The sequence below is a fragment of the Aulonocara sp. 'chitande type north' Nkhata Bay genome, linkage group LG3 (genome assembly GCF_057382095.1).
Source record: "Aulonocara sp. 'chitande type north' Nkhata Bay isolate Kocher_YH1m ecotype deep benthic linkage group LG3, A_spYH_male_GT1.1, whole genome shotgun sequence".
NCBI classification, from domain to species: domain Eukaryota; kingdom Metazoa; phylum Chordata; class Actinopteri; order Cichliformes; family Cichlidae; genus Aulonocara; species Aulonocara sp. 'chitande type north' Nkhata Bay.
The window spans coordinates 19,556,963-19,578,270 of NC_141346.1; the positions used below are offsets into that span (position 1 = coordinate 19,556,963).

At 40.8% G+C, this 21,308-nt stretch overlaps 3 protein-coding genes and 1 long non-coding RNA gene across 4 annotated transcripts in view; 2 read left to right on the forward strand and 2 right to left on the reverse strand.

The window, feature by feature from the left end:
* Positions 1-21,308, reverse strand: part of LOC147334363 (low affinity immunoglobulin gamma Fc region receptor III-like) — a 529,842-nt gene that overhangs the window by 435,175 nt on the left and 73,359 nt on the right. The window lies entirely within an intron of this gene.
* LOC147334387 (uncharacterized) lies at positions 3,577-5,655 on the forward strand. Its single transcript, XM_086272014.1, has 2 exons — positions 3,577-3,850; positions 4,739-5,655. The coding sequence occupies exons 1-2, from the start codon at positions 3,591-3,593 to the stop codon at positions 5,007-5,009; spliced, it is 531 nt and encodes a 176-aa protein (XP_086128140.1). The 5' UTR covers positions 3,577-3,590; the 3' UTR covers positions 5,010-5,655.
* On the reverse strand, positions 5,345-6,727 carry LOC147334388 (uncharacterized). Its single transcript, XR_015126070.1, has 2 exons — positions 6,441-6,727; positions 5,345-5,613 (listed from the first exon to the last, which is right to left on the reverse strand). It is a non-coding gene; the product is annotated as an uncharacterized LOC147334388 (long non-coding RNA).
* LOC147334389 (uncharacterized) overlaps positions 19,257-21,308 on the forward strand; it is a 49,266-nt gene continuing 47,214 nt past the window's right edge. Inside the window, exons 1-2 of the mRNA XM_086287758.1 lie at positions 19,257-19,278; positions 19,974-20,237. Coding sequence (XP_086143884.1) covers positions 19,257-19,278; positions 19,974-20,237 — 286 coding nt within the window. The remainder of the gene's footprint in view (positions 19,279-19,973; positions 20,238-21,308) is intronic.

The following is a 21,308-nucleotide window of genomic DNA, read 5'->3' on the forward strand; positions in this document are numbered from 1 at the left end:
GTTTGAATCTCCCTCAATTATTCTGCTATGAATTCTCTCTGCCTTTGTTAAAGAGTTGTCTATTAGGAAACAGTGAAATAAATATAAGTACAAAGTCCCAATGTGTAGAGCACACATTAATAAATTAGTCATGTTCTCTGTGAAACTAAATAAACCTAATTCTTAAAGACCCCTCAAATTATTTACTAGATGTTTATTTTTTGAATAAAATAAAAATCTGAGTTTAACAAAACATTTTAAATGTAAATATCAAGCTTACCTTTCTTTCTTCCATAAAATGTGCTTGTGGGCACGCCGGCCATTTTGAAAAGGTGGGAAAAACAATTGGCAAGGCCACACCCCCACACATGTGATATAAGGTTAAAGGTACTGTTGTTGTTAGATTTGTATTGTTGATTGTCATTTATGCTTAGAAATATTTACTTATATATGCTTAGAGTTTTGTAATTAGTTGTAGATTGGTAGAGGTTTTGATCCTTGATAGTCTGCAAACTTTGTGTGTATTAGACAGCACTTTGGGAGCATGAGAGGTCATCCGTGTCTTATTGTTTTATGGTAGGATTAACGTAGTTGCGTCTGTTCTAGTCTAAGTGCTCTTTGTTTAGATGAACTGCAGGACTTCCTCACCGTGTTATCTAGGATGAACCATCTAGGGTGAGGGGGAGGCTACCCTCTTCCTGACCAAGGATGTTTGACCCTTTGATCAGCAGTCCACACACACACACACACACACACACACACACACACACACACACACACACACACACACACACAGGCAAGGTACTCTTTGTGTGTATGTAGACGTCATATGTTAATGAACTTATGCATATTCATGTAACCTCAATAAAAGAACAGTGGTACGGGAGAACGGACGAGAGCTACTGGGGTCAAGCGAAGGAACGGCGTTTGTCTGGTTTTCTCCCGTGCACGAGAAACATGAAGAAGCTTGCCTACTTGTGTCTTGCTTTGCAGTGTAATTATATTGTCTTTAACGTTCCAGCGGATGGGTTCAAGCTACAAACCTATCAGTTGTCCTCGCTAAGAAACATCAGGACTTCGAGGAGTGGCAAGTAGAGTATGAGAGCTACAAGCAAAAACTAAATGTGTACTACAGTGCGCAAAAATGAATTACTGGGTCATCAGGGGGTTATGAGGGACATTTATGACACGAAGAATCCCACAAATCTTAAAGTGCACTTGAAAAGCTCACACAAGAAGGTTAACCTGGCTTACCTAGAAGACCTCATCAGGGGGAGCACTCTCCCCCTCCTTGAAGAGCTCCCCCACTCAACCCGCGTCCCCCGAAAATAGCTAACCCCAGATAAGGCAGCGTGATGTATCCCGAGATAACAGGACGGGGACATCTAAATAAATGTGTGAAACAACCGCCTTCAAAAAGGTTATCAATTCACTTCAACCAAAATTAGGAACACTCGGTGCGGCAAGAGTTAATAGTTATTAGTCTCAACACCCAAGGATAACCAGAAGAGCATGATTGATATGATGGAACTGAGATTTTGTTACACTTAATTTTTGCAAAACACAACTAAAATTAAACTGAAACTAAGGATTTTCAGAAAATAAAAACTAGACTAAACTAGCAAAGAATTGGTAAAAACTAATTACAACTGGTAAAAATTGAAAATCTGGAGTCGAAACTAAATAAAAAATAACAACTAATGAAAATGGCGAAACGTTTAAAACCCTGGTGCAGAGATTGGCAAATCTGACCAGGAAATGTATGAGATGGATTGTCAGGACAGTCAGCGTTAAAGCCACTTTCAGTCCATACTAGGATGGCATTGGACATCTTCGGGGCAGGAGAGGGTTGGTGTGACCAAGGTGTGGTTTGGCTTGTTGTATGTATATTTGAGATCATATGGCTCTGGATGGACCAGTTACCAGGGCATGGAAGGAGGACAGACTCATTGACTGAGGAGAAGGAATTTCCTGGGATTGGAGATCCTCTGGGTGAGTGGTTGATTAAAAGCATGCATAAAATAGAAGTTATCTGTTGTTATTGATTAGTAATAGATTGATAATTGGCCACATTTACAGCTGTATTGACTTGTTGTGGACGTAGTCGACTTCAGGTTTAAACACTCTAATTAACAGGTTGAAAATAGTAACATTAAAGGAAGAGTATGCAGCGCCACCCTGTCAGACGCCAGTGACGGTGGAGCTCACTGATGAATCAGGTGAGCTGGATTCATGGCTGATTCAAAACTAAGATCCCTCTGCTGTGGTCAGTAAGGGGAGAACAGGGGAAATAAAATTAAGAATAAAAGAGGCATTTAAAAACGTTTATGGGTCAAGTTAAACGGGACAAAAGGGGGTGTTTTACTGTTATTTTAATATCAGCATTATTATTGTATGAGAATCATGCAACAAGCATTGCATCGATGATCATTTATTGAAGCTTTTGACCTTATACTAACATCTGTGTTCCTGTGATTGTTATAACCTCTGATGAATCTTCTGTTTACAGGTGTTAGGATAATGATATAATTTTTCATTGCAGGTGTAACCATGATCATTTTCATACATATTGCAACTTGTTGCTCATTGTAGAGTTGTGTTCAAGTTAATAAGGGTTAAAAGCTACAGTCAGCGCGAATGTCTGACTGATCTATTGAGGGAAAAGGCTTCGAGCATAGAAGGCCGCACGCGCTTACAAAACACTGATATCATGTTATTCTTTGTGATTTTTTTCTTGAATTATGTCTTTTGTTTAGTTTAAATAGTGGCAGTTAATTAAACGACATTTATTAAAATATTAAATACCTGAGTCAGCTTAAGAGTCTGGGAAACTTTGTAGCTGCCTAACTTTTTTTTTTTGAATGTTCTAGCTCCGTTGATTTGACACATTGGAATGTGTCAAAAAAGGGGGGGAAGGTTGAGCTTTAACATCAAACAAGGATTATTTGAACATTTTATAACTTCATTTGTGTCTTTAATACCTTAGGTATGGTAAAGCTTAAGCTAATAGCGGTCCGAGAAGTTTCTGGACTTTTTTAGAGAATCAGTGAGAAGCATAGATCATCACGTCCATGTTTAAGCATTAATCATTGAAATGAACTGAATAGCGTTTAGAAGATTTGTTAATTTCTTTGTCTTTTGTTAAAAAGAGTGGTTTCAATAATTCTCAGACACACCTTGCAAATGTGCTTATAATGAGTTGGCACTTGGTCTTTTGAAGGTCATAAGCTTCATTCGGCGTGATGGTCCAGACTGATATATTGCAGGTATTGACTTTGAGTGCAGAGGGCTAAATGCAAACACGCTTACACACACATAGGATATGATTAGAATAAGTCCCTGGGACATTCTGAATGTTTTAGACCAATTCTGAATCATTACGGTGTGTTCACACCGAACGCGATGGACGCGAATAAAACGCCCCAAACGCCCCTAATTTGACGCGTGTACATTCGCGTCTCAACGCGTGTCCAAGAAAAATCCATCGCGCGTCAAAATATGATATTTTGACGCGTGTGAACCGGAAATGTGGGAGGAATGTGGGAGGGAGTTGTGCCAGACCGGTATCTTTGCAAGATGGCAGCTATCGGAAGAGAGAGTCTCCCTTCTCTATGTACTGTGGAGAGCAGAGCAGCAGCGTAAAAGACGTCCTCGCCGTACCTGGGTCCATCAGGTCCTCCAGAGGCATGAGCAGTTTGGTGAGTTTCACCACTTGCTCCAGGAGCTGCGCCTGGATGACGGCCGATTCCAGCGCTATCACCGTCGGCCAGTTTGAGGACCTGCTTTCCCTCGTCGGTCCCAGCATCGCCCGCCTAGACACCAACTACAGACGCTCAATCCCACCTGCAGAGCGCCTGTCCGTCTGCCTGAGGTTAGTAAAACTATTTAATACGGTAGTCCTTTATTGATATCTGTGCTAATATGCTAATCCATCCAGTTATACACTGTTAACATGGATGTGCTATGCTAACAGTGAATGCTGTCGGTGTTTACTGAAAGCAAACTGTGGTACAGAGACGACTCTTTATAATATTTCTAGTGATACTCAGAAGCTCTCATCAAGTCCCGATTTAATTCGATTTATGCTGTTATCAGTGTTTGCATGATAGCATGGCTGTGGTGTCACATCAATGTATGCGCTCGGTGTTTGCTGATATCAAACTGTAGCATTAGGACCACTGAGTTAACCTTTGTAGTGATACTCACTCCTTGTTATTTAGACCTGGTTTAATTCTGGGATAGTTGAATATTTGTATATAATCCCTGCAGCTGTCAGACTCTATAGCAGGGGTCACAGCCTTTATTAAAACAGAGTTAGATAAAACTGTGAACAGTTTGGTTCATCTCTAGTTACATGGTTCTATCTTGATAAGCTGTCTTATCACAGATTAATTTTTCAAAAATATTAATGATTTAAGCAAGGAAAGGGCTACATGTCAACACACAACTCTTTATTTCTATTAATGTCTTACTTCATTCCTACCTGATTGACATGTTTAGGAATTATGAGTGATTGGCTCACTGTAGTTGTGAAAGTTGCTACCAATCAAATTATGATATGTTAAAGTTAAAACAAAACACAACTGTTTTAGATATTATCTAATATACATTTTGTAATTATCCTTATAATTACAAAATGTTTTATGTAAGATTTAAGTTTTGTGATTTATATCTGACATCACAAATGTATTTTGGAATTTGAATAATGTATTTTGTAACTGCAGTACACATAATACTGATTTTGAACAATTTTGTCCAGGTTCCTTGTCACCGGGGACTCCTTCAGGACCATCGCGTTCAGTTTCAGAGTCGGTGTGTCCACGGTGAGCCAGATCACCCCCCAGGCAGCGACGTCCATCTGGGACTGTCTAGTGGACGACTTCATGGCTGTGCCTTCACCTGGAGACTGGCGGTCCATCACAGAGGGACTCCAGGAGCGCTGGAACTTCCCTCTGTGCTGTGCAGCTCTGGATGGGAAGCACATCCAGACAAAGGCACCCCATATATCATATAGGAGACACACACATTGATATACACTAAATATTCATTTCATTTCTTTTTTGTGGTGCCCAAATTGATGCACCTGCTTGATTTTGTTTAAACAATTATTGCACACTTTCTGTAAATCCAGTAAACTTCTTTTCACTTCTCAAATATCACTGTGTGTGTCTCCTGTATGATATTTAACTGACATTTTTTATTGTAACAACCAACAATTTATACAGGAAAATAATGTCTATTAACAAGGTTGCCCAAACTTCTGCATCCCACTGTATCAGTATATTTTGTCATTAGTATAATATGAAATAAATTCTACATGTGTCAAGTTGTGTGCCAACATTTGCTGTGTAGTAGAACTGAGACATTAGTCATTATAAACATTTATTTGAAATAATATTAAAAGTCTCAAACAGAAAAACATTAAACATAAATATATAAAATATAAGAATTTACAGAGAGACAGGAATAAAAAGGACCAGCTGCTCTCCAGAGCAGGAACAAGGCTGAGGAGGAAATGCTCCATTGGAGACTGGTGTGGCCTCTTCAGGGACTCCAGGATGGCCAGCTCCACCGCCGATGGACCGTCCTGGGACCCGTCCCTCATCTGCCTCGGAGCCGTCCTCCTCTGTGGGCCTGTAAAACAGCACAAAACACAAAGAAATGAGAAGGCTGCTACTAGATTTTAATTTCAACAGTGAAAAAAAACAAAAACAGGATATAATCAGATTGGTTGTAGATATTTAGTAAAGGTGATCACAAGGGAATCCCACCGACTAAAAAGGTATCAGTGCTTGCTGTACATATCTGGGTGCAGCAGCAGGAGCTCAGGGACTGGGGATGCTCTGCTGCAGAATCAGTTGGTTCTATCAATACAGTATTAAATGTTAACAGGTTGGATATAATAATCGTAGAGTAGACAGTGGTCCCTCATTTATTGCAGGGGTTCTCAGAATAACTAGCCCCTGGTCACAGTTCTCACAATTGATTCTCAAAGTGCAAACCTTTGTAGATTGCAAAACGTAAAAGTATTATTATGCCGCGGTTTGTCTTCATCTGCCCGCCACTTTCGTGCGCCTTTTTCCCTCACGGTGCAGGTGTCTATTTCCGAATGAGGCTCATAGTTATGGGTGTTTTTGTGCTGTTTTTTCTATTGGACGCGATGGTTATCAAAACCAAACGTGATAAATTTGGCAAGCGCAGGAGATTTGTCAATCAGGCTGCAGAATGCAATGCTGTACTGTGCAATAAAAAATCAGCGAAAAAGCAAAGCAGTGACGGATGAACAGCGGGACCACTGTGTGCTGTTTATTAATAAACAATAAAATATATTCCTAAATGACAACATGCATAAAAGCAGAACGGTATTTGTACGTCAGTGGGAAAATAGCGGTGGCTTGCTAGCTTTTGTGCGGCTTCCCCGGGTCAGTGAAAACTTTCAAAAGAGAAATGAATGAACTTACCAGGTTGCCCGATCTCTTCACATATCTTCCTCCAAGCTCGGTCCTTTTTATTCCTGTCTCGGTACTGAAAGCAGCTGGTGTTGTACAGCTCCAAGTTGTTTGCTACCGCATTGATTAGCCTTCCCCTCCATTGAAGTATGAAAGGCTTTGGCTGGATCTGCCCCTTTGACCTAGGTAACAGCCACGTCACCAGGCTCCTGATTGGTTGTTGCGGCGCGATTTGACGCTGGAGTTCAGATTTTTCCAACTCGAGCGGTAGACGCGAAACGCGCGTATGCACAAAATGCAACACAAAAACTCACGCGCGTGGTTTTATTCGCGAGTCAAACGCGCCAGATGCGCTACACTGACGCGCGTTTCACGCGTTTTGGCGTTTTCGCGACGCAAATCTGCTTCCGAATTTTCGCGGGACCCGCAATCGCGCGTCATCGCGCCTTTCCATTGACTTTACATGTAAACCTGACGCTCTATTCGCGTCCATCGCGTTCGGTGTGAACACACCGTTAGAAGGTCAGTAGATAACAACATCAGATTATTAGGGTTAGGAAGAGAGGTGTTTTGGTTTTCTGTCTCTCACAGAGAAAGGAACAGACACCAGGGCCCTGTGCTTCGTACGTCGCTTACTACATCCAAGATCAAATGAAACATCCAAGACCAAATCATCGCGCTAACTCTGAGCTCGCTATTCCGGTTCCCCGAACACACCTGTTGTTGACGATTAGTATAGCTGGATGAAGTAATGTGAGATCACTGGGTGGCCCAACAGGGGCTACGCATCGATAGTAGAAACATTGATCGGCAACCCTTTGATTGGTCGGCGAAAATGTCGAAGGAGCGCGCTCGGTATTTTTCGGCAGCAGAGCAAGAACTCTTGAGTGAGGGATTTCAGGAGTTTCAGAGTTTAATTAAAACGCAAGGGAACACTGCAAAGGCTGCAAAAGCAAGGAGAGAGGGCTGGCAGAAAGTTGCTGACAAATCAAACTCGTAAGTAATTTAATAATAACAATAATAATGGAGTGTATTTATCTAGCGCTTTTCAAGGCACCCAAAGCGCTTTACAATGCCACTATTCATTCACTCTCACATTCACACACTGGTGGAGGCAGCTACGGTTGTAGCCACAGCTGCCCTGGGGCAGACTGACAGAAGCCAGGCTGCCATATTGCGCCATCGGCCCCTCTGGCCAACACCAGTAGGCGGTAGGGTAGATTTATCATATCACACCATATTATCCAATATTATATTACATTATATTATATTATAATATGTTATATTATATCCCCTTTCACATTAGAGCCACAACAGGACCCACTAGAACATGGGAACAAGTAAAAGTGAAATATAAGAATATTCTACAGAATGGTAATATTTATCACTTATATTGCTTGTCGTCTCTTGGAAAGAGACCCTGGAATACTCTGTTTGTTTGTTCATAACAGCAACCAAGAAAAGGGCAGAGCAAAAAAAAAGACAGGTGGTGGTCCTGCACCCCCTCGTCAACAAGTTGGTTAAGTGAATAATACCCTCACGGGAAAATCGATATCTCTCTATGAGCACACTGTCGCGCTGAGCTAAAGGATCCTGTCTGTCCCGCAATATACGCTGAATTCTGAGGACTCTCCTTATCAATCTTGCACCTTCCGCAATGGGTTGCTCGCGTAAACGGACAGGATATGACTGCGACAGACTTCCCAAATCCACCTTCGCTTTTATAGCCGTGGTCTCCCATCTTGATTACACGAAGTAATTTACAATTACTACTCTGAAATATGAATTACATCTGTAATAATCACATACATGTAATAGAATGTTAATAGTACATTTCCCTTTTTTAGGGAATGACCTGTGTGTATCTGTGTGAAATCAATAAAAGGATCAAGTGCTGCATTATCTTTAGTTACATTGATGTTATTTATTTATGGTGAAACAGTGGTGGAATATCGCTGTTGCTTTCGTATGAATGACGCGGACATACCTGCGTGGCCGCGATCTAATCCTGTTTACATAAAGTAAACCTGCTCCCCAGCAGGTTTACGCTTACGGCTCTGTTGCTATGACAGCAAGTCCCGGATGGGCTTCGGGGAACCGAACGATCCAGGATCACGCGAAATCGTCAACAATCTCATCCAGCTAACTCACTTAGCGCGGTACGAAGAACAGGCCCCTGGATAAGAAAATAATAAACAGATAAAATAAACAACTCCATATGTGGCGCTAGTCTCGTCAGCAGAGAGCTGGGAGAAAGCTGTGAGAGATAAAACCATCTAAAACAATATGTCCCAAAACAGTATGTCTTTGCTGAGAAAGTCTAAAAGGATAATTCTAAACTAATCTAACCATAGACAAAGGGCATCTTTGCACATTTAAAAGAAGGTAAAGAAACATAGAATCATTTTTCCTGTAACACAGGATAAAAGACAGACTATGGAAAGATCCAGAAATTAATAACAAGTATGATATAGTACAGAGAGGTCTATTAACACATAGCGACTGAAGAAGAATAACTCAATGCATCATGGGTGTTATAACCTCAGGATAAAAATGCTCGGAAACTCAAGTGCCAGTTTTAGGACATTTACTGACCACTTTTAGAAACAACCACAGCTAGTCGCATACATACAGGAAACTGTCCCACACATAACATTCCGGCAGGGAGAACCCTGAAAAACCTCTGAAGGTTCCGGGGTGCAACGCCCCCAAACATACATTAACAACAACACTGTCTATAACAATGGGAATCCCTGGTCCAGCCCTAACTATATGCTTTAGCAAAAAGTAAAGTTTTAAGCCTAATCTTGAAAGTAGAGATAGTGTCTGTCTCCTGAATCCAAACTGGAAGCTGGTTCCATATAAGAGGGGCCTGAAAACTGAAGGCTCTGCCTCCGATTGAGTTACTGTATACGTGGAGCTGCCTCTCATTTGGGCCGGTCATTTTTTTAAGTTATGATATTTTGTTAAGTATTTTTTATTAGAATTCTGTTTATTTGAACTCTGAAACTGAAACTGTTTTTGTCCAGCATACGGCCAGCAGCACTTTTGTGGAGTTCAGTGGTCTTTTTTTTTGGGGGGGGGGGGGGGGGGGGGTTCTCTCTATTCTGATTGGCTGCTTTAGAAGTGAACAGTTATAATCTGAAACCTTTAACCGTTCTGCATAGGCGAGTTTAGATGCTTTTTGGGGATACTCAAGCGCCTCTAAAAGTAATTGTACAAATAGCAGTAATATTAATTCCTTTTAGTATTATTTTCTGTCAGTTGGTCATCCAATTTAATGACTTGCTTTTGAAGGCCACACAGTTAATGGACCCAGTTGAAATACGTCTTAAAAAAATGTGAAGAATTGACAACATTTGCAAGCATAACCTGTTGTTACAGCGTGTGGCCTGTTACAGCAGCTCTTTTGAAGAGACTATATCCATTAAATTATGTTTTTTTTTAATAAAAGCCTGAATGTAGAATCACTCCTGCCTCTCTGCTCTTTGTTTCCTCTTCTCAGACCAGAAGATCATCACATCTGAGTCTGAACAGAACACAACACTGCCATGTCGAGCTCCAAACAACAACAAACCCATTATAGTGGTGAAGTGGAGCAGACTACCAATTCTCTCCAGCTGTGTTAATTAATTACCTATATTTGCCCAAAGTGTTCCAGTGTCCCAGGTTACTATAGTTACACATAAGAAACATAATAAACACATAGCCCTGTGAAGCATATACCTGACAATCTTTGTTGGAAATGCAAAATTGAGGTGGGGACTTTCTTAAATTGTTTTTGGGAATGTTCCCTTGTAGCTCCTTTTTGGAAGGAAGTTGTCACACTTCTAAAAGGTTGGTCAGGATTAGAATTGCCCTTAACTCCTGGATTGAGTTTGTTAGGAGACCACTTTCATATCCCAAAAATTCATAAAAATATTTTTACTGTTGTTATGGTTGGACTAGTAACTGCATTGAGGATTATCGTCGGGCACTGGAATACTACAGTATGTCCTGAGCTGAAAGATGGGATCAGAGCAATGGCAGAGACTGCTTCCTATGAGTCCATGCTCAATAAACTTAAAAATGATGCAGAAGACAAAGATAAACATTGGGACTACTTTTGGAACTATCTGAAGCAAACAGAAAATCACGATCATAATGCCATAATGTGAAGGATTATTAACTGTGACTACTAACTGACTAGTTTTCTTTAAAAGTTTTTTTTTGAGGAAGAAAAAGAAGAAGGAAGGAAAAATACACTACTCCATCCTTTCAGAGGCATTTAAAATTGAGTTTGTTTCCTAAGCAAAAACAAACACAATCTATTCCAACAGAACATGATAACACAACCAAAATAGTACTCTCTAAAATGCCATGTGTTCGATTTGACATGTTGTTTCCTATTGATGTGAGATAACTGAAGAAATTACTGCTTATTTGCAAGAAACAAGAATAAAAGTTACAAATGTATTGTGCATGACATGGGTATTAAAATGTGGTGACAGAGCAGGTGCAGATGCGTTACAAGTTAATCTGGTTGTAAGGCAGTTTGCCACAGGTGGTGCTGGTGGACTGGAGTCCGTTTGAGCACATGCAAACTGCACACTTTAGTTGTGAGGTTAGAACTAAGGAAAGACGATTCTCCAGACTGATCACTTTCACAGCACTGGTGTGGTGACCTTGCAGTTCTCTCACGTATGGGAGTATCACCAGAAAAAATGGTTTATAGGTATAGGTCAGGGCTCTAGACTAACTTTTTGCCATGGTTGCACTGGTGCGCCTAAAAATAAAATTTAGGCGCACCAGCACAAAATTTAGGCGTACAAGCACAAAAGTTAGGCGTACCCAAATTTTTTAACTGCATTACTTAACACCGCAGTTTTACATGTTCACGTTTTTTTGATTTGTAAATGATTAACTAACAACCTTTCAACACAAAGCTCTTTATTTGTAGCAATGTTCTACAAGAAAGATTACTTAAAAATTCTTGTGATTAAAGTGCTTCATGAGCTGAAATTTAAACATTAAACAAATTTAAAACATCTCAAGATATATTAAATTTAAAAAAAAATCCTCAAAAAGTTCCTCAAAGTGTCAAAGGCTTCACACTGAACATTTCAATATCCGAACAACTTGACATCTTATGGATTGTCCTCCATTGTAGTCACATGCCCCTCAGATGGCCAGCTCCTGTAATTTGGCCTTCTTGATCTTTCGCCTTGGGTGAACCAGCTTGCCACGCTCTCTCTAGCATCAAAATCTTCCAAACTTGGCCCCTCCACACTGATTCTTATCAGGTCATCCACTGTCTCTGAATGAAGGGATGCTCTTGTGTCTGATTTAATTCTCTTCTGTGCAGAGAACCCTCTTTCACATACCGCAGCTGAGACAGGTAGGACCAGCATAATGTGTACAAGATGCAGGATGTTCTGAGAGAAAAATACATTCAAGAGATTTGTTGAACCAATTTGTGTTAGTTAGCAAAACTCACACAATCTTAGGAAAGAACATCAACCAAAACTGACCTTGTACTCTGAGCAGTACGGCTCTCTGGTCAACATGAGCTCCCAAAGGCTGAGGTAGGTCTTGTCTTTGAACATCCTGGCAATTAACAGCTTCAAACTTACAAACTCTTCTTTTGCAAGCTCTCCGTTTACACCATTTCTGAAAATGATGTGGTTTACACAGCTAATCAGTGTTCACATAAACAACATATCTACGACCAGCACACATGATATCGTAGCAATCCACCAGCTACCTTCTCAGGACTGTGGAGAAGTGATCCAAGAGAAAAGCAAGGTCATCAGCACCATGATCCACTAAATCCTCTTTGTTCTCTGGCCAGCTATCATGATTGAAAATGTTGAAGCATTTGACAGCTTTGGTTGTGGCTGACTCAGAAGCACTATCCTCTGTTGTAAGAACAACTACATTTTAATAAATGAAAATAAAAATATAACAATGTTGTTAACAATAATAAAAATATTTCTTATCTACATGTATTTAATACACTTGCCTAGGAGACTGCTGAATCTTGCTTTCAGATTTTTCACAGTGGATTTGATTGTTGCATCCATTACTTTTTTAAGTTTAGTTGCAGCAACACCATCTTCAGCCAGAGTTGATGCATCTCCTTTGAGTGTTATTGTCTGTGCATTGCATAAACGATAAATAGAGATTGTGATATTGATATTAGAAATATGTCTGCAAATATAAATAAAAAATAATAATAAAATAATAAATAGTGTTCTGTTTAAATATGAGACACAGCTATATGTAGGCCTACCTGGAATTTGTAGACTGCCATTTCACCCTCTTTATCCTGCTGCCTCCTCTGCAGCCTCATATCATTCAGGAACTCTGACAGTCTTCCATGAGGCTTGGGTCTTGCAACCATTATCTCTGTGGTCACCAGCATTTGTTCCAGGCTGCAAACGACCTGTTTGGGTATAACAGTGCTGTATTTTTTTTTTTTTTTAAGTTGAAGATGACCACAAACACAGTTCATATTTACACATCCCACTTTATCTCACTTACCTGTGGTAAGATGACATCATTCCTTTGAAGTAGGAGGCTAAACTTACTAATGCCACTGAACACATCTGTAATAAAATGGCAAAAGGCCACAAAAGTGGCATCTTCCATTGATTTCCTAACCTGTATGATACAACAATAAAAATTAGTCACCTAGAACATTGATGAACTACATTCTTAAAAAATATAAAGTCAATAACAATTGCATAATTCGCTAAAATAAAAAGAATATTCAGAAATAATGCACTGACCTTCGTAGCTCGGCCTGCAATGTCTGCATTAGAAGAGGAACCTGCCAAATAGTCCATGTGGCGGTACACAGTAGTGAACTGCCCTGGTTTCAGAAAGGTCTCCAGGGCCCTTGAAACATGTGGGAGCCACCTTGTTCCCTTCACCCCACTGGGCACCAGCACATTTACTCCCAAGTCAGCCCCAATGACCCTAAGCTCTCTCATTGATTTTGGGCTGAAATGATACGTCTTCCAAATTAAATGGAGAAGGTCATACAACTGCCTGATCATTGGAATTTCCCTCTGAACTGACAACATTGCCAATTCCAATCTGAAACGATAGTAAACTTTTAAATGTAGATATATCTGCTCTATAAAAGAAATTAACCCACACAGTGACTTTAGAGTGTCAGTCATTTCTTGTCTTCTAGTCTTACCTGTGAGGCATACAGTGGAAGGGCACAATGTGGTCACCTGCCTCCTGCTGCAGAAGGGCTATGACACCCCCTTTGCTGCCCAAATTAACAGCAGCTCCATCAGCCCCCATAGCAATGATTTTCTCCAACCAGTTACTGCACTGGTCCCCAAGAGCATCAAATGCTTTCTTTGAGGCAGCATAAATTCCTAAACAAATTAAAAAAAAAAAACATTTACTTATCAGATCAAGAGTTTACAATGCAGTCTTTTTCAGTTTGAGTTTCTATATTCATGTATTATTGCTATGTTTAATTTTCAATGATAAGAATATGCTAGATATGGTTAATTCAGTAACACGACGTAATATTATTAATCATATACATAGGCTACGTGACATGACATGGCTTACCTTGGGCATGGGCATGCTGGACCTCAATGTGTCCAATCAGTATATTCGCTGGTCTTCCTTTTTGCAAGATACGAGCGTACACAATGACACATTCTTTTGTGGCGATGTCTGTGTCTCCATCGATCAGGAAGGCCATGTATGTACTGTTCGCAATTTCCACTGACGTCTTTTTTTTCAGTGTGTCAGCGATTACGCCTATAAACTGGGCGCACGCAACATCATTGCTGTATGTGGGGTTTATGTCCAAGCCATTTTTCCTGTGAAGAGTTATTTCTGACTTGAACTTAGTAAACGGAACTTCTTCTTTTGCAATATTGTAGGCGATGTTAAACTTAATGATCATCTCGGCCTCCTCCGATGACCTGTTTACTCCTGCCTGCCGCTGAAAGGCAGTGGGGAGCGGGGACATTTTGGCAGAGCATTTATCGCGGCATATAATGTGTCTTCTCGATGCTGTATGCTTTTTCAGCGTTTCAATTCGAAACGTATTAGCACCAGTGACAAATGCAGTGTTGCCGGCCATGGTCTTTCCACACTCGCGACAATAAATGCAGTGCATCATATTGTCAGCTTGGCTGTATCTTAGCCAGGGAAACTGGTCAAGCCACTCGATTCGAAATTTATACATTTTCTCACTTTTACTTTGAGTGGACTCCGGCTGGGAGTCGATCGTATGTGGCTCATTTTCTGATGCCGTCTCCGGACCAGTGTTTGACAAAAACGGAGAGGTTGATGGCTCCGTGTCAGAGCGCTGGCTCAGAATTTTGGACTGATCAGGCCTTAACTTAACGAAAAAGTTATCAATTGTTCTTTTCATATTTTCTCAATACCAACTTCATACACTTCTGACCTGGGCTACTCACCCTTCTCTATCTGCCCGCACTTTCAAACGTAAACACAAGTAGGTCTGCAGGAATATCTGGACCATGGCCAATCACAGAGGTCCCCGCCTCTGAGTATCTCTGATTGGTTTAGAACACGACATGGGCATAATGTGTGTCTGTTGTTGAACACACGGAGACTTTCAGGGTTGCTGAAACTTTCTTTCCGAGAAAATACTTGGTATTTTTTTTACTTGGTCGCACCGGTGCAACCAAGTATTTTTTATTAGTCGCACCATGGAGAAATTTGGTCGCATTTGCAACCAAATTGGTCGCACTCTAGAGCCCTGTAGGTATTTATATTTGCATTTGAAGTTATAAAATATGATTCATTAAAGATGTTTGTGGTTGTTACAGTAAAAAATATAACTTTTTCTACTGTTACGGATTCAAATATTGGGGATGGATACGAGAGGAAAAACCACAATAACAACACTGGTCCGGCTGGGTTGAGTCAAACGATGATTTTAATGATCACACGCGTGGGAGATGGACACCGCACGCAGACAGCATCAGATCTCAAAATGGTGGAGCATTGATCAAACTTTTATAGCCTCTGGTGTCTCCACCTAATCATAAAAGCCTAAACATTCACATGCTTTCTCTCACACAGCGCCTAAGCTACGACCTTGGCTCCCTGTTTATCTGCTCCTGCTGAGATGGGGCAGAAAACTCCAGTATATTCTGTTCTCTTCTAATCAGACAAATAAGACAATAACTTTCTGCGAACCGTATTTCTTATAACTCAGCAGTATAATGCATCATAAAACAATATCATTCATTCACAACAAGTCAGCAGTTTAACTAATGCAATAGTTATCAGCTTCTTCTAATTCAGGAGAATAATGCAAACTAAAACTACATAATTCACAATCTTTAATTAGGGGTATAACATGGCATAAAATAATATTATAATCTAATAATTCCCCCTGATGAGCTCATTAGAATAATGAGCTCACCAACACCCTATAATCCACTGTGGCCGGGTTCATCTCTTCTCACTCCTGAGGTCCTTTGTCCCCCTGATGGGCGAACCATATGTGGGATGACCTCTGTGTTTGCGCAATTCAGATGCAAGAAAAACTATTATTCCAACAATAGCGGGTACAGATGACACTCCCCATGTCTCCAACAGCTTTATTTGATGCTACCTTATACCCTTCAGACGTACTCAGGCTAGAACCTCTGTCCAAAGAGCTTTTAGCCTTTATTTTATTGCTGCAGCTACCAGTGTCTTCCAGTTGGGTGATCCTCTGCTCTTCATTCTTCAACCTTAGGGGTTAGACAACCCTTCAGTCGTGGCACAGATCAGGGGATTATTCTGCCCCGATTTCAAACAACGATCTGTGTACCCTCCAGAAAAGGAACAGGAAGGTGTCCCCCTTTTTTGCCCAAAAGCCTCTCGAACTTCGTTGGTCTGGTGTTCCCGGATTTCCGCCAACCCCTTCATGGTTATTGCTGTGTTTATGGGATCCATCCTTTTGTGGTGACTAGCTGGAGCCCAAACGCCATGACCCTTGGACTCAGTTGGTGTCTCGGCAGTCACTGTGTCTGTCTCTGTTGCAGAGGATCCTCGCATCTCTGTGACCTCGTCTGGGGCCTGTTCTTCGTACCGCGCTAAGTGAGTTAGCTGGATGAGATTGTTGACGATTTCGCGTGATCCTGGATCGTTCGGTTCCCCGAAGCCCATCCGGGACTTGCTGTCATAGCAACAGAGCCGTAAGCGTAAACCTGCTGGGGAGCAGGTTTACTTTATGTAAACAGGATTAGATCGCGGCCACGCAGGTATGTCCGCGTCATTCATACGAAAGCAACAGCGATATTCCACCACTGTTTCACCATAAATAAATAACATCAATGTAACTAAAGACAATGCAGCACTTGATCCTTTTATTGATTTCACACAGATACATACAGGTCATTCCCTAAAAAAGGGAAATGTACTATTAACATTCTATTACATGTATGTGATTATTACAGATGTAATTCATATTTTAGAGTAGTAATTGTAAATTACTTCGTGTAATCAAGATGAGAGACCACAGCTATAAAAGCTAAGGTGGATTTGGGAAGCCTGTCGCAGCCATGTCCTGTCCGTTTACGCGAGCCACCCATTGCGGAAGGTGCAAGATTGATAAGGAGAGTCCTCAGAATTCAGCGTATATTGCGGGACAGACAGGATCCTTTAGCTCAGCGCGACAGTGTGCTCATAGAGAGATATCGATTTTCCCGTGAGGGTATTATTCACTTAACCAACTTGTTGACGAGGGGGTGCAGGACCACCACCTGTCTTTTTTTTTGCTCTGCCCTTTTCTTGGTTGCTGTTATGAACAAACAAACAGAGTATTCCAGGGTCTCTTTCTAAGAGACGAAAAGCAATATAAGTGATAAATATTACCATTCTGTAGAATATTCTTATATTTCACTTTTACTTGTTCCCATGTTCTAGTGGGTCCTGTTGTGGCTCTAATGTGAAAGGGGATATAATATAACATATTATAATATAATATAATGTAATATAATATTGGATAATATGGTGTGATATGATAAATCTACCCTACCGCCTACTGGTGTTGGCCAGAGGGGCCGATGGCGCAATATGGCAGCCTGGCTTCTGTCAGTCTGCCCCAGGGCAGCTGTGGCTACAACCGTAGCTGCCTCCACCAGTGTGTGAATGTGAGAGTGACTGAATAGTGGCATTGTAAAGCGCTTTGGGTGCCTTGAAAAGCGCTATATAAATCCACTCCATTATTATTGTTATTATTGAATTACTTACGAGTTTGATTTGTCAGCAACTTTCTGCCAGCCCTCTCTCCTTGCTTTTGCAGCCTTTGCAGTGTTCCCTTGCATTTTAATTAAACTCTGAAACTCCTGAAATCCCTCACTCAAGAGTTCTTGCTCTGCTGCCGAAAAATACCGAGCGCGCTCCTTCGACATTTTCGCCGACCAATCAAAGGGTTGCCGATCAATGTTTCTACTATCGATGCGTAGCCCCTGTTGGGCCACCCAGTGATCTCACATTACTTCATCCAGCTATACTAATCGTCAACAACAGGTGTGTTCGGGGAACCGGAATAGCGAGCTCAGAGTTAGCGCGATGATTTGGTCTTGGATGTTTCATTTGATCTTGGATGTAGTAAGCGACGTACGAAGCACAGGGCCCTGTTCTCACTGTCTCTGTGATTTGTGCCTATAAAAAGTGCCAAGCCTCTGTTCACGGGGTGAGTTGTTCTGAACAGCTTACCCGTGCGCACGTTAAAGCATAAAAAGTAATCTTGTCTCATTGTGTCTTTATTTCTCCTGGGTCTTTTACAGAGTTTTCCCCCAACATCCTGTCTTCCTTCTCTTACCCAGCAGATGGCCGCCCCTCCCCGAGTCTTGTTCTGCTGAAGGTTTATTCCTATTAAAAGGGTTTGTTTGGTTTTTCTTTATTATTGTAAGGTCCACCTTAAAACCACATTGACAATAGCTAAACTTAATGTAGAATGTAACTTAATGTAGAAGGAAGATAGAAACCAGAGTATTTGAATTGTGTGGTTGCATGCAGCCATCACACACACAAGCAGGCTAAGACAGGTTTTCACTTTGCCTCAGTGACAGTCTGGAATCTGTTTATTCATGCAGCGGGATCACACACACATTTATGGCCTGTTTCTTTTTGTTTTAGTTTCAGCGCAACTCAGTTGTTCATTGTATGTTCATCAAAAGGAGGAAGAGCAAAATGTCAAGAACATAAAAGACTGGAAAAAAAACATTTTTTGCATTTCAGGTGTTTGTAAAAGAAAAACTGGTAGATGTAAAGTTTTAAGGTGTGAAAAGGAAGGTTTTCTGTCTGTTCTCTTTCCATTGCATATATCCAGTCTGCTGCCTGCTGCTTCATCTGCTCAGCCTGCTAAAAGCTAATCATGAAAATATCACTGCACATCTGGAGTCTTTTTTTTTGGTCTCAGTTGTGAAATGTCAAACTAACACATGTGCCTTTCTTTGTAGTTCTGATCTCACTGTTGAGCTGCACAACAAACCAAGGTCAGCAAATTTCTTGTCTTATAGTTCAAAGTATTTATTTTTATTCTTGGACTCTACTAGAGTAACTTTGCATTAATCACAGTTCAAAACTAATCCTTCTTTATTTGCCTTGGAGCAGCCCTTTAGTTTATTCTCTCTCTGAAACAAGCTTTTTCTTTTTTTTTTTTTTAGCTCCTCCCCATTTAAGCCAACTGTCACTAAATGGCTGCTCCTCACAAAAACAGAAGGTTTTAACAGCATGTTGTGGCTGTAGACCCTAGAAAAATAACTATATGTCCTACTGACGCTGTCCACCGATATTGTGACTGGCATGTTCAGTTCTTTTTCAGTTCAGTTCAGTTCCGGGATGGAGATTACTGAAACTAAGTGTAAGAACTTAAGGGGCAAACATGCTTGCCTCTGGAAAAAACAAATAAATAAAAAAATGACACAGAGTGGAGACCCAGGAGGGAAGAACATCCAGACTTCTGATTGTTTCTATTGCTGACACATCCACCAATTGTGCTTTTTTTTCTTCATTTCAAAAACATGTAAAGTTTAAGAATTTGTCATTCACCATTTTTTACATTAATTAATAATTGTGTTAAATTTTGGTTACAGTTACTGATTGTATGATTATGATTTTTGCAATAAGTGTAAAAAAAAAAGTAGTCATATTTATAAAATAGGAAAATTGGAAAACATTTGAAATGAGCTACAGTGACCATTTTCTTTGAGACCACATTATGGAAAAAGAAAACTTCAAGAAGAAAGACCCATATGAGACAAAGCTACAACTGACAGCATTTACTGAATAGATAAAAGTATAATTATTGATTATGATAGAATACACAGACAGCAAACATGTGAAAACTGAGGAGCACTCAAAGCTGGTCACTGGAAACGTATGCAATATCATGTATTTTCAACGGGAGGCCAAAATATTACAAATTATTTTAAGTGTAACTGGCAGAGTTGCTGTGTTGGAATGGATGTGAGATTTTTACCCCAAAACAAGGCTGCAGAGTTCATTTTGATTTAGTTTTAGTGAAAGTTGATTCACATCATTCCCTCTCCTTCACAGCTCGTCTGACTGTGAGTCCCAGCAGCTCTCAGCTGTTTGAAAATACATTTGTGTCTCTGAGCTGTGAGGAGGACGACAGCTCTGCTGGATGGACTCTGAGGAGAAACACAAGCAGAGACACCAGAGCAAAGTGTGGAGATGGATTTGGAAAACCATCTGGTTCTTCCTGTAACATCAGCTATATTGACCCACTTGAAAGTGGAGTTTACTGGTGTGAGTCCAGAGAGGGTCCCATCAGTAACATGGTTAACCTGACAGTCACTGGTAAGCTGAGTGTGTGGAGTTAGTGTTGATGAAGCTGTGTGTAAATGGATGAAATGCTGTAGTTTGTCTCTGTGTTGAGGTGGATCAGTGATCCTGCAGAGTCCTGTCCTCCCTGTGATGGAGGGAGATGACGTCACTCTGCTCTGTAAAACAAAGACCACTCCCTCCAACCTCCCAGCTGCTTTCTATAAAGATGGCTCCCTCATCAGGAAGCAGCCTACAGGTCACATGACCATCCAGCATGTTTCCAGGTCTGATGAAGGCCTCTACAAATGTGACATCAGCGGTCATGGAGAGTCTCCATCCAGCTGGATCACTGTCACAGGTGAGGAGCTTCACTCTGATTTCACCTCTAATTTCATCCACATTTCATCACCCGGACAGGAGCGATTCGCTCCGCAGGTGAAACTCCAATTATCCACTGAGCTCCGCCCCAGTATCTCTCCTGCATTTTGACTTTACAACAATGGTCTAACTGGTGTTGTTCTGTCTATACTGACCTATTAATCAGTAATAAATATCTGCCTCCAGTGCTAATCACATCCACCAGTGGTGAGCAGGGATTGGACAAGGAGGTTGATGATGTCACCCCAGAGCATCACAGAGCAGTTATGAACTGAATCAAACCAGCGCTGTGTGTTTATCAGCTGTTTCCACTTTGCTTTTGTTTACATGTTTTCTGAACCAGATCATAAACTTTTGACTCTACATGTATTATCTGTGGTCAGGAAGACTTTGTTATGAGCCATGACCGCATCCCAAATTTTTTAAAATCTTTAGCTCCTCCCATTAGTGTGTCTGGTTGTGTGTGTGCTCTTTGCTGTTTGTTCTTAGATGAAATCAATAGTTTTTGTAAATAAAACACTTAACCATTGTACATTCTGAGTGTTTTGCATAAGTTCAAGTAGGAGTCAGAAGACAGCTATATTATTTTTTTATTTGTTTTGATTTAAAAATTGTTTCGCCTCTTTTTCATTGTTTAGGAGTAGCGGTGGGCCAAGCAAGGCTGTTTATTCATCTTTAGCTTAAATCTATAGGAAAGAACATGTCAAGTCACACACATGATATTTT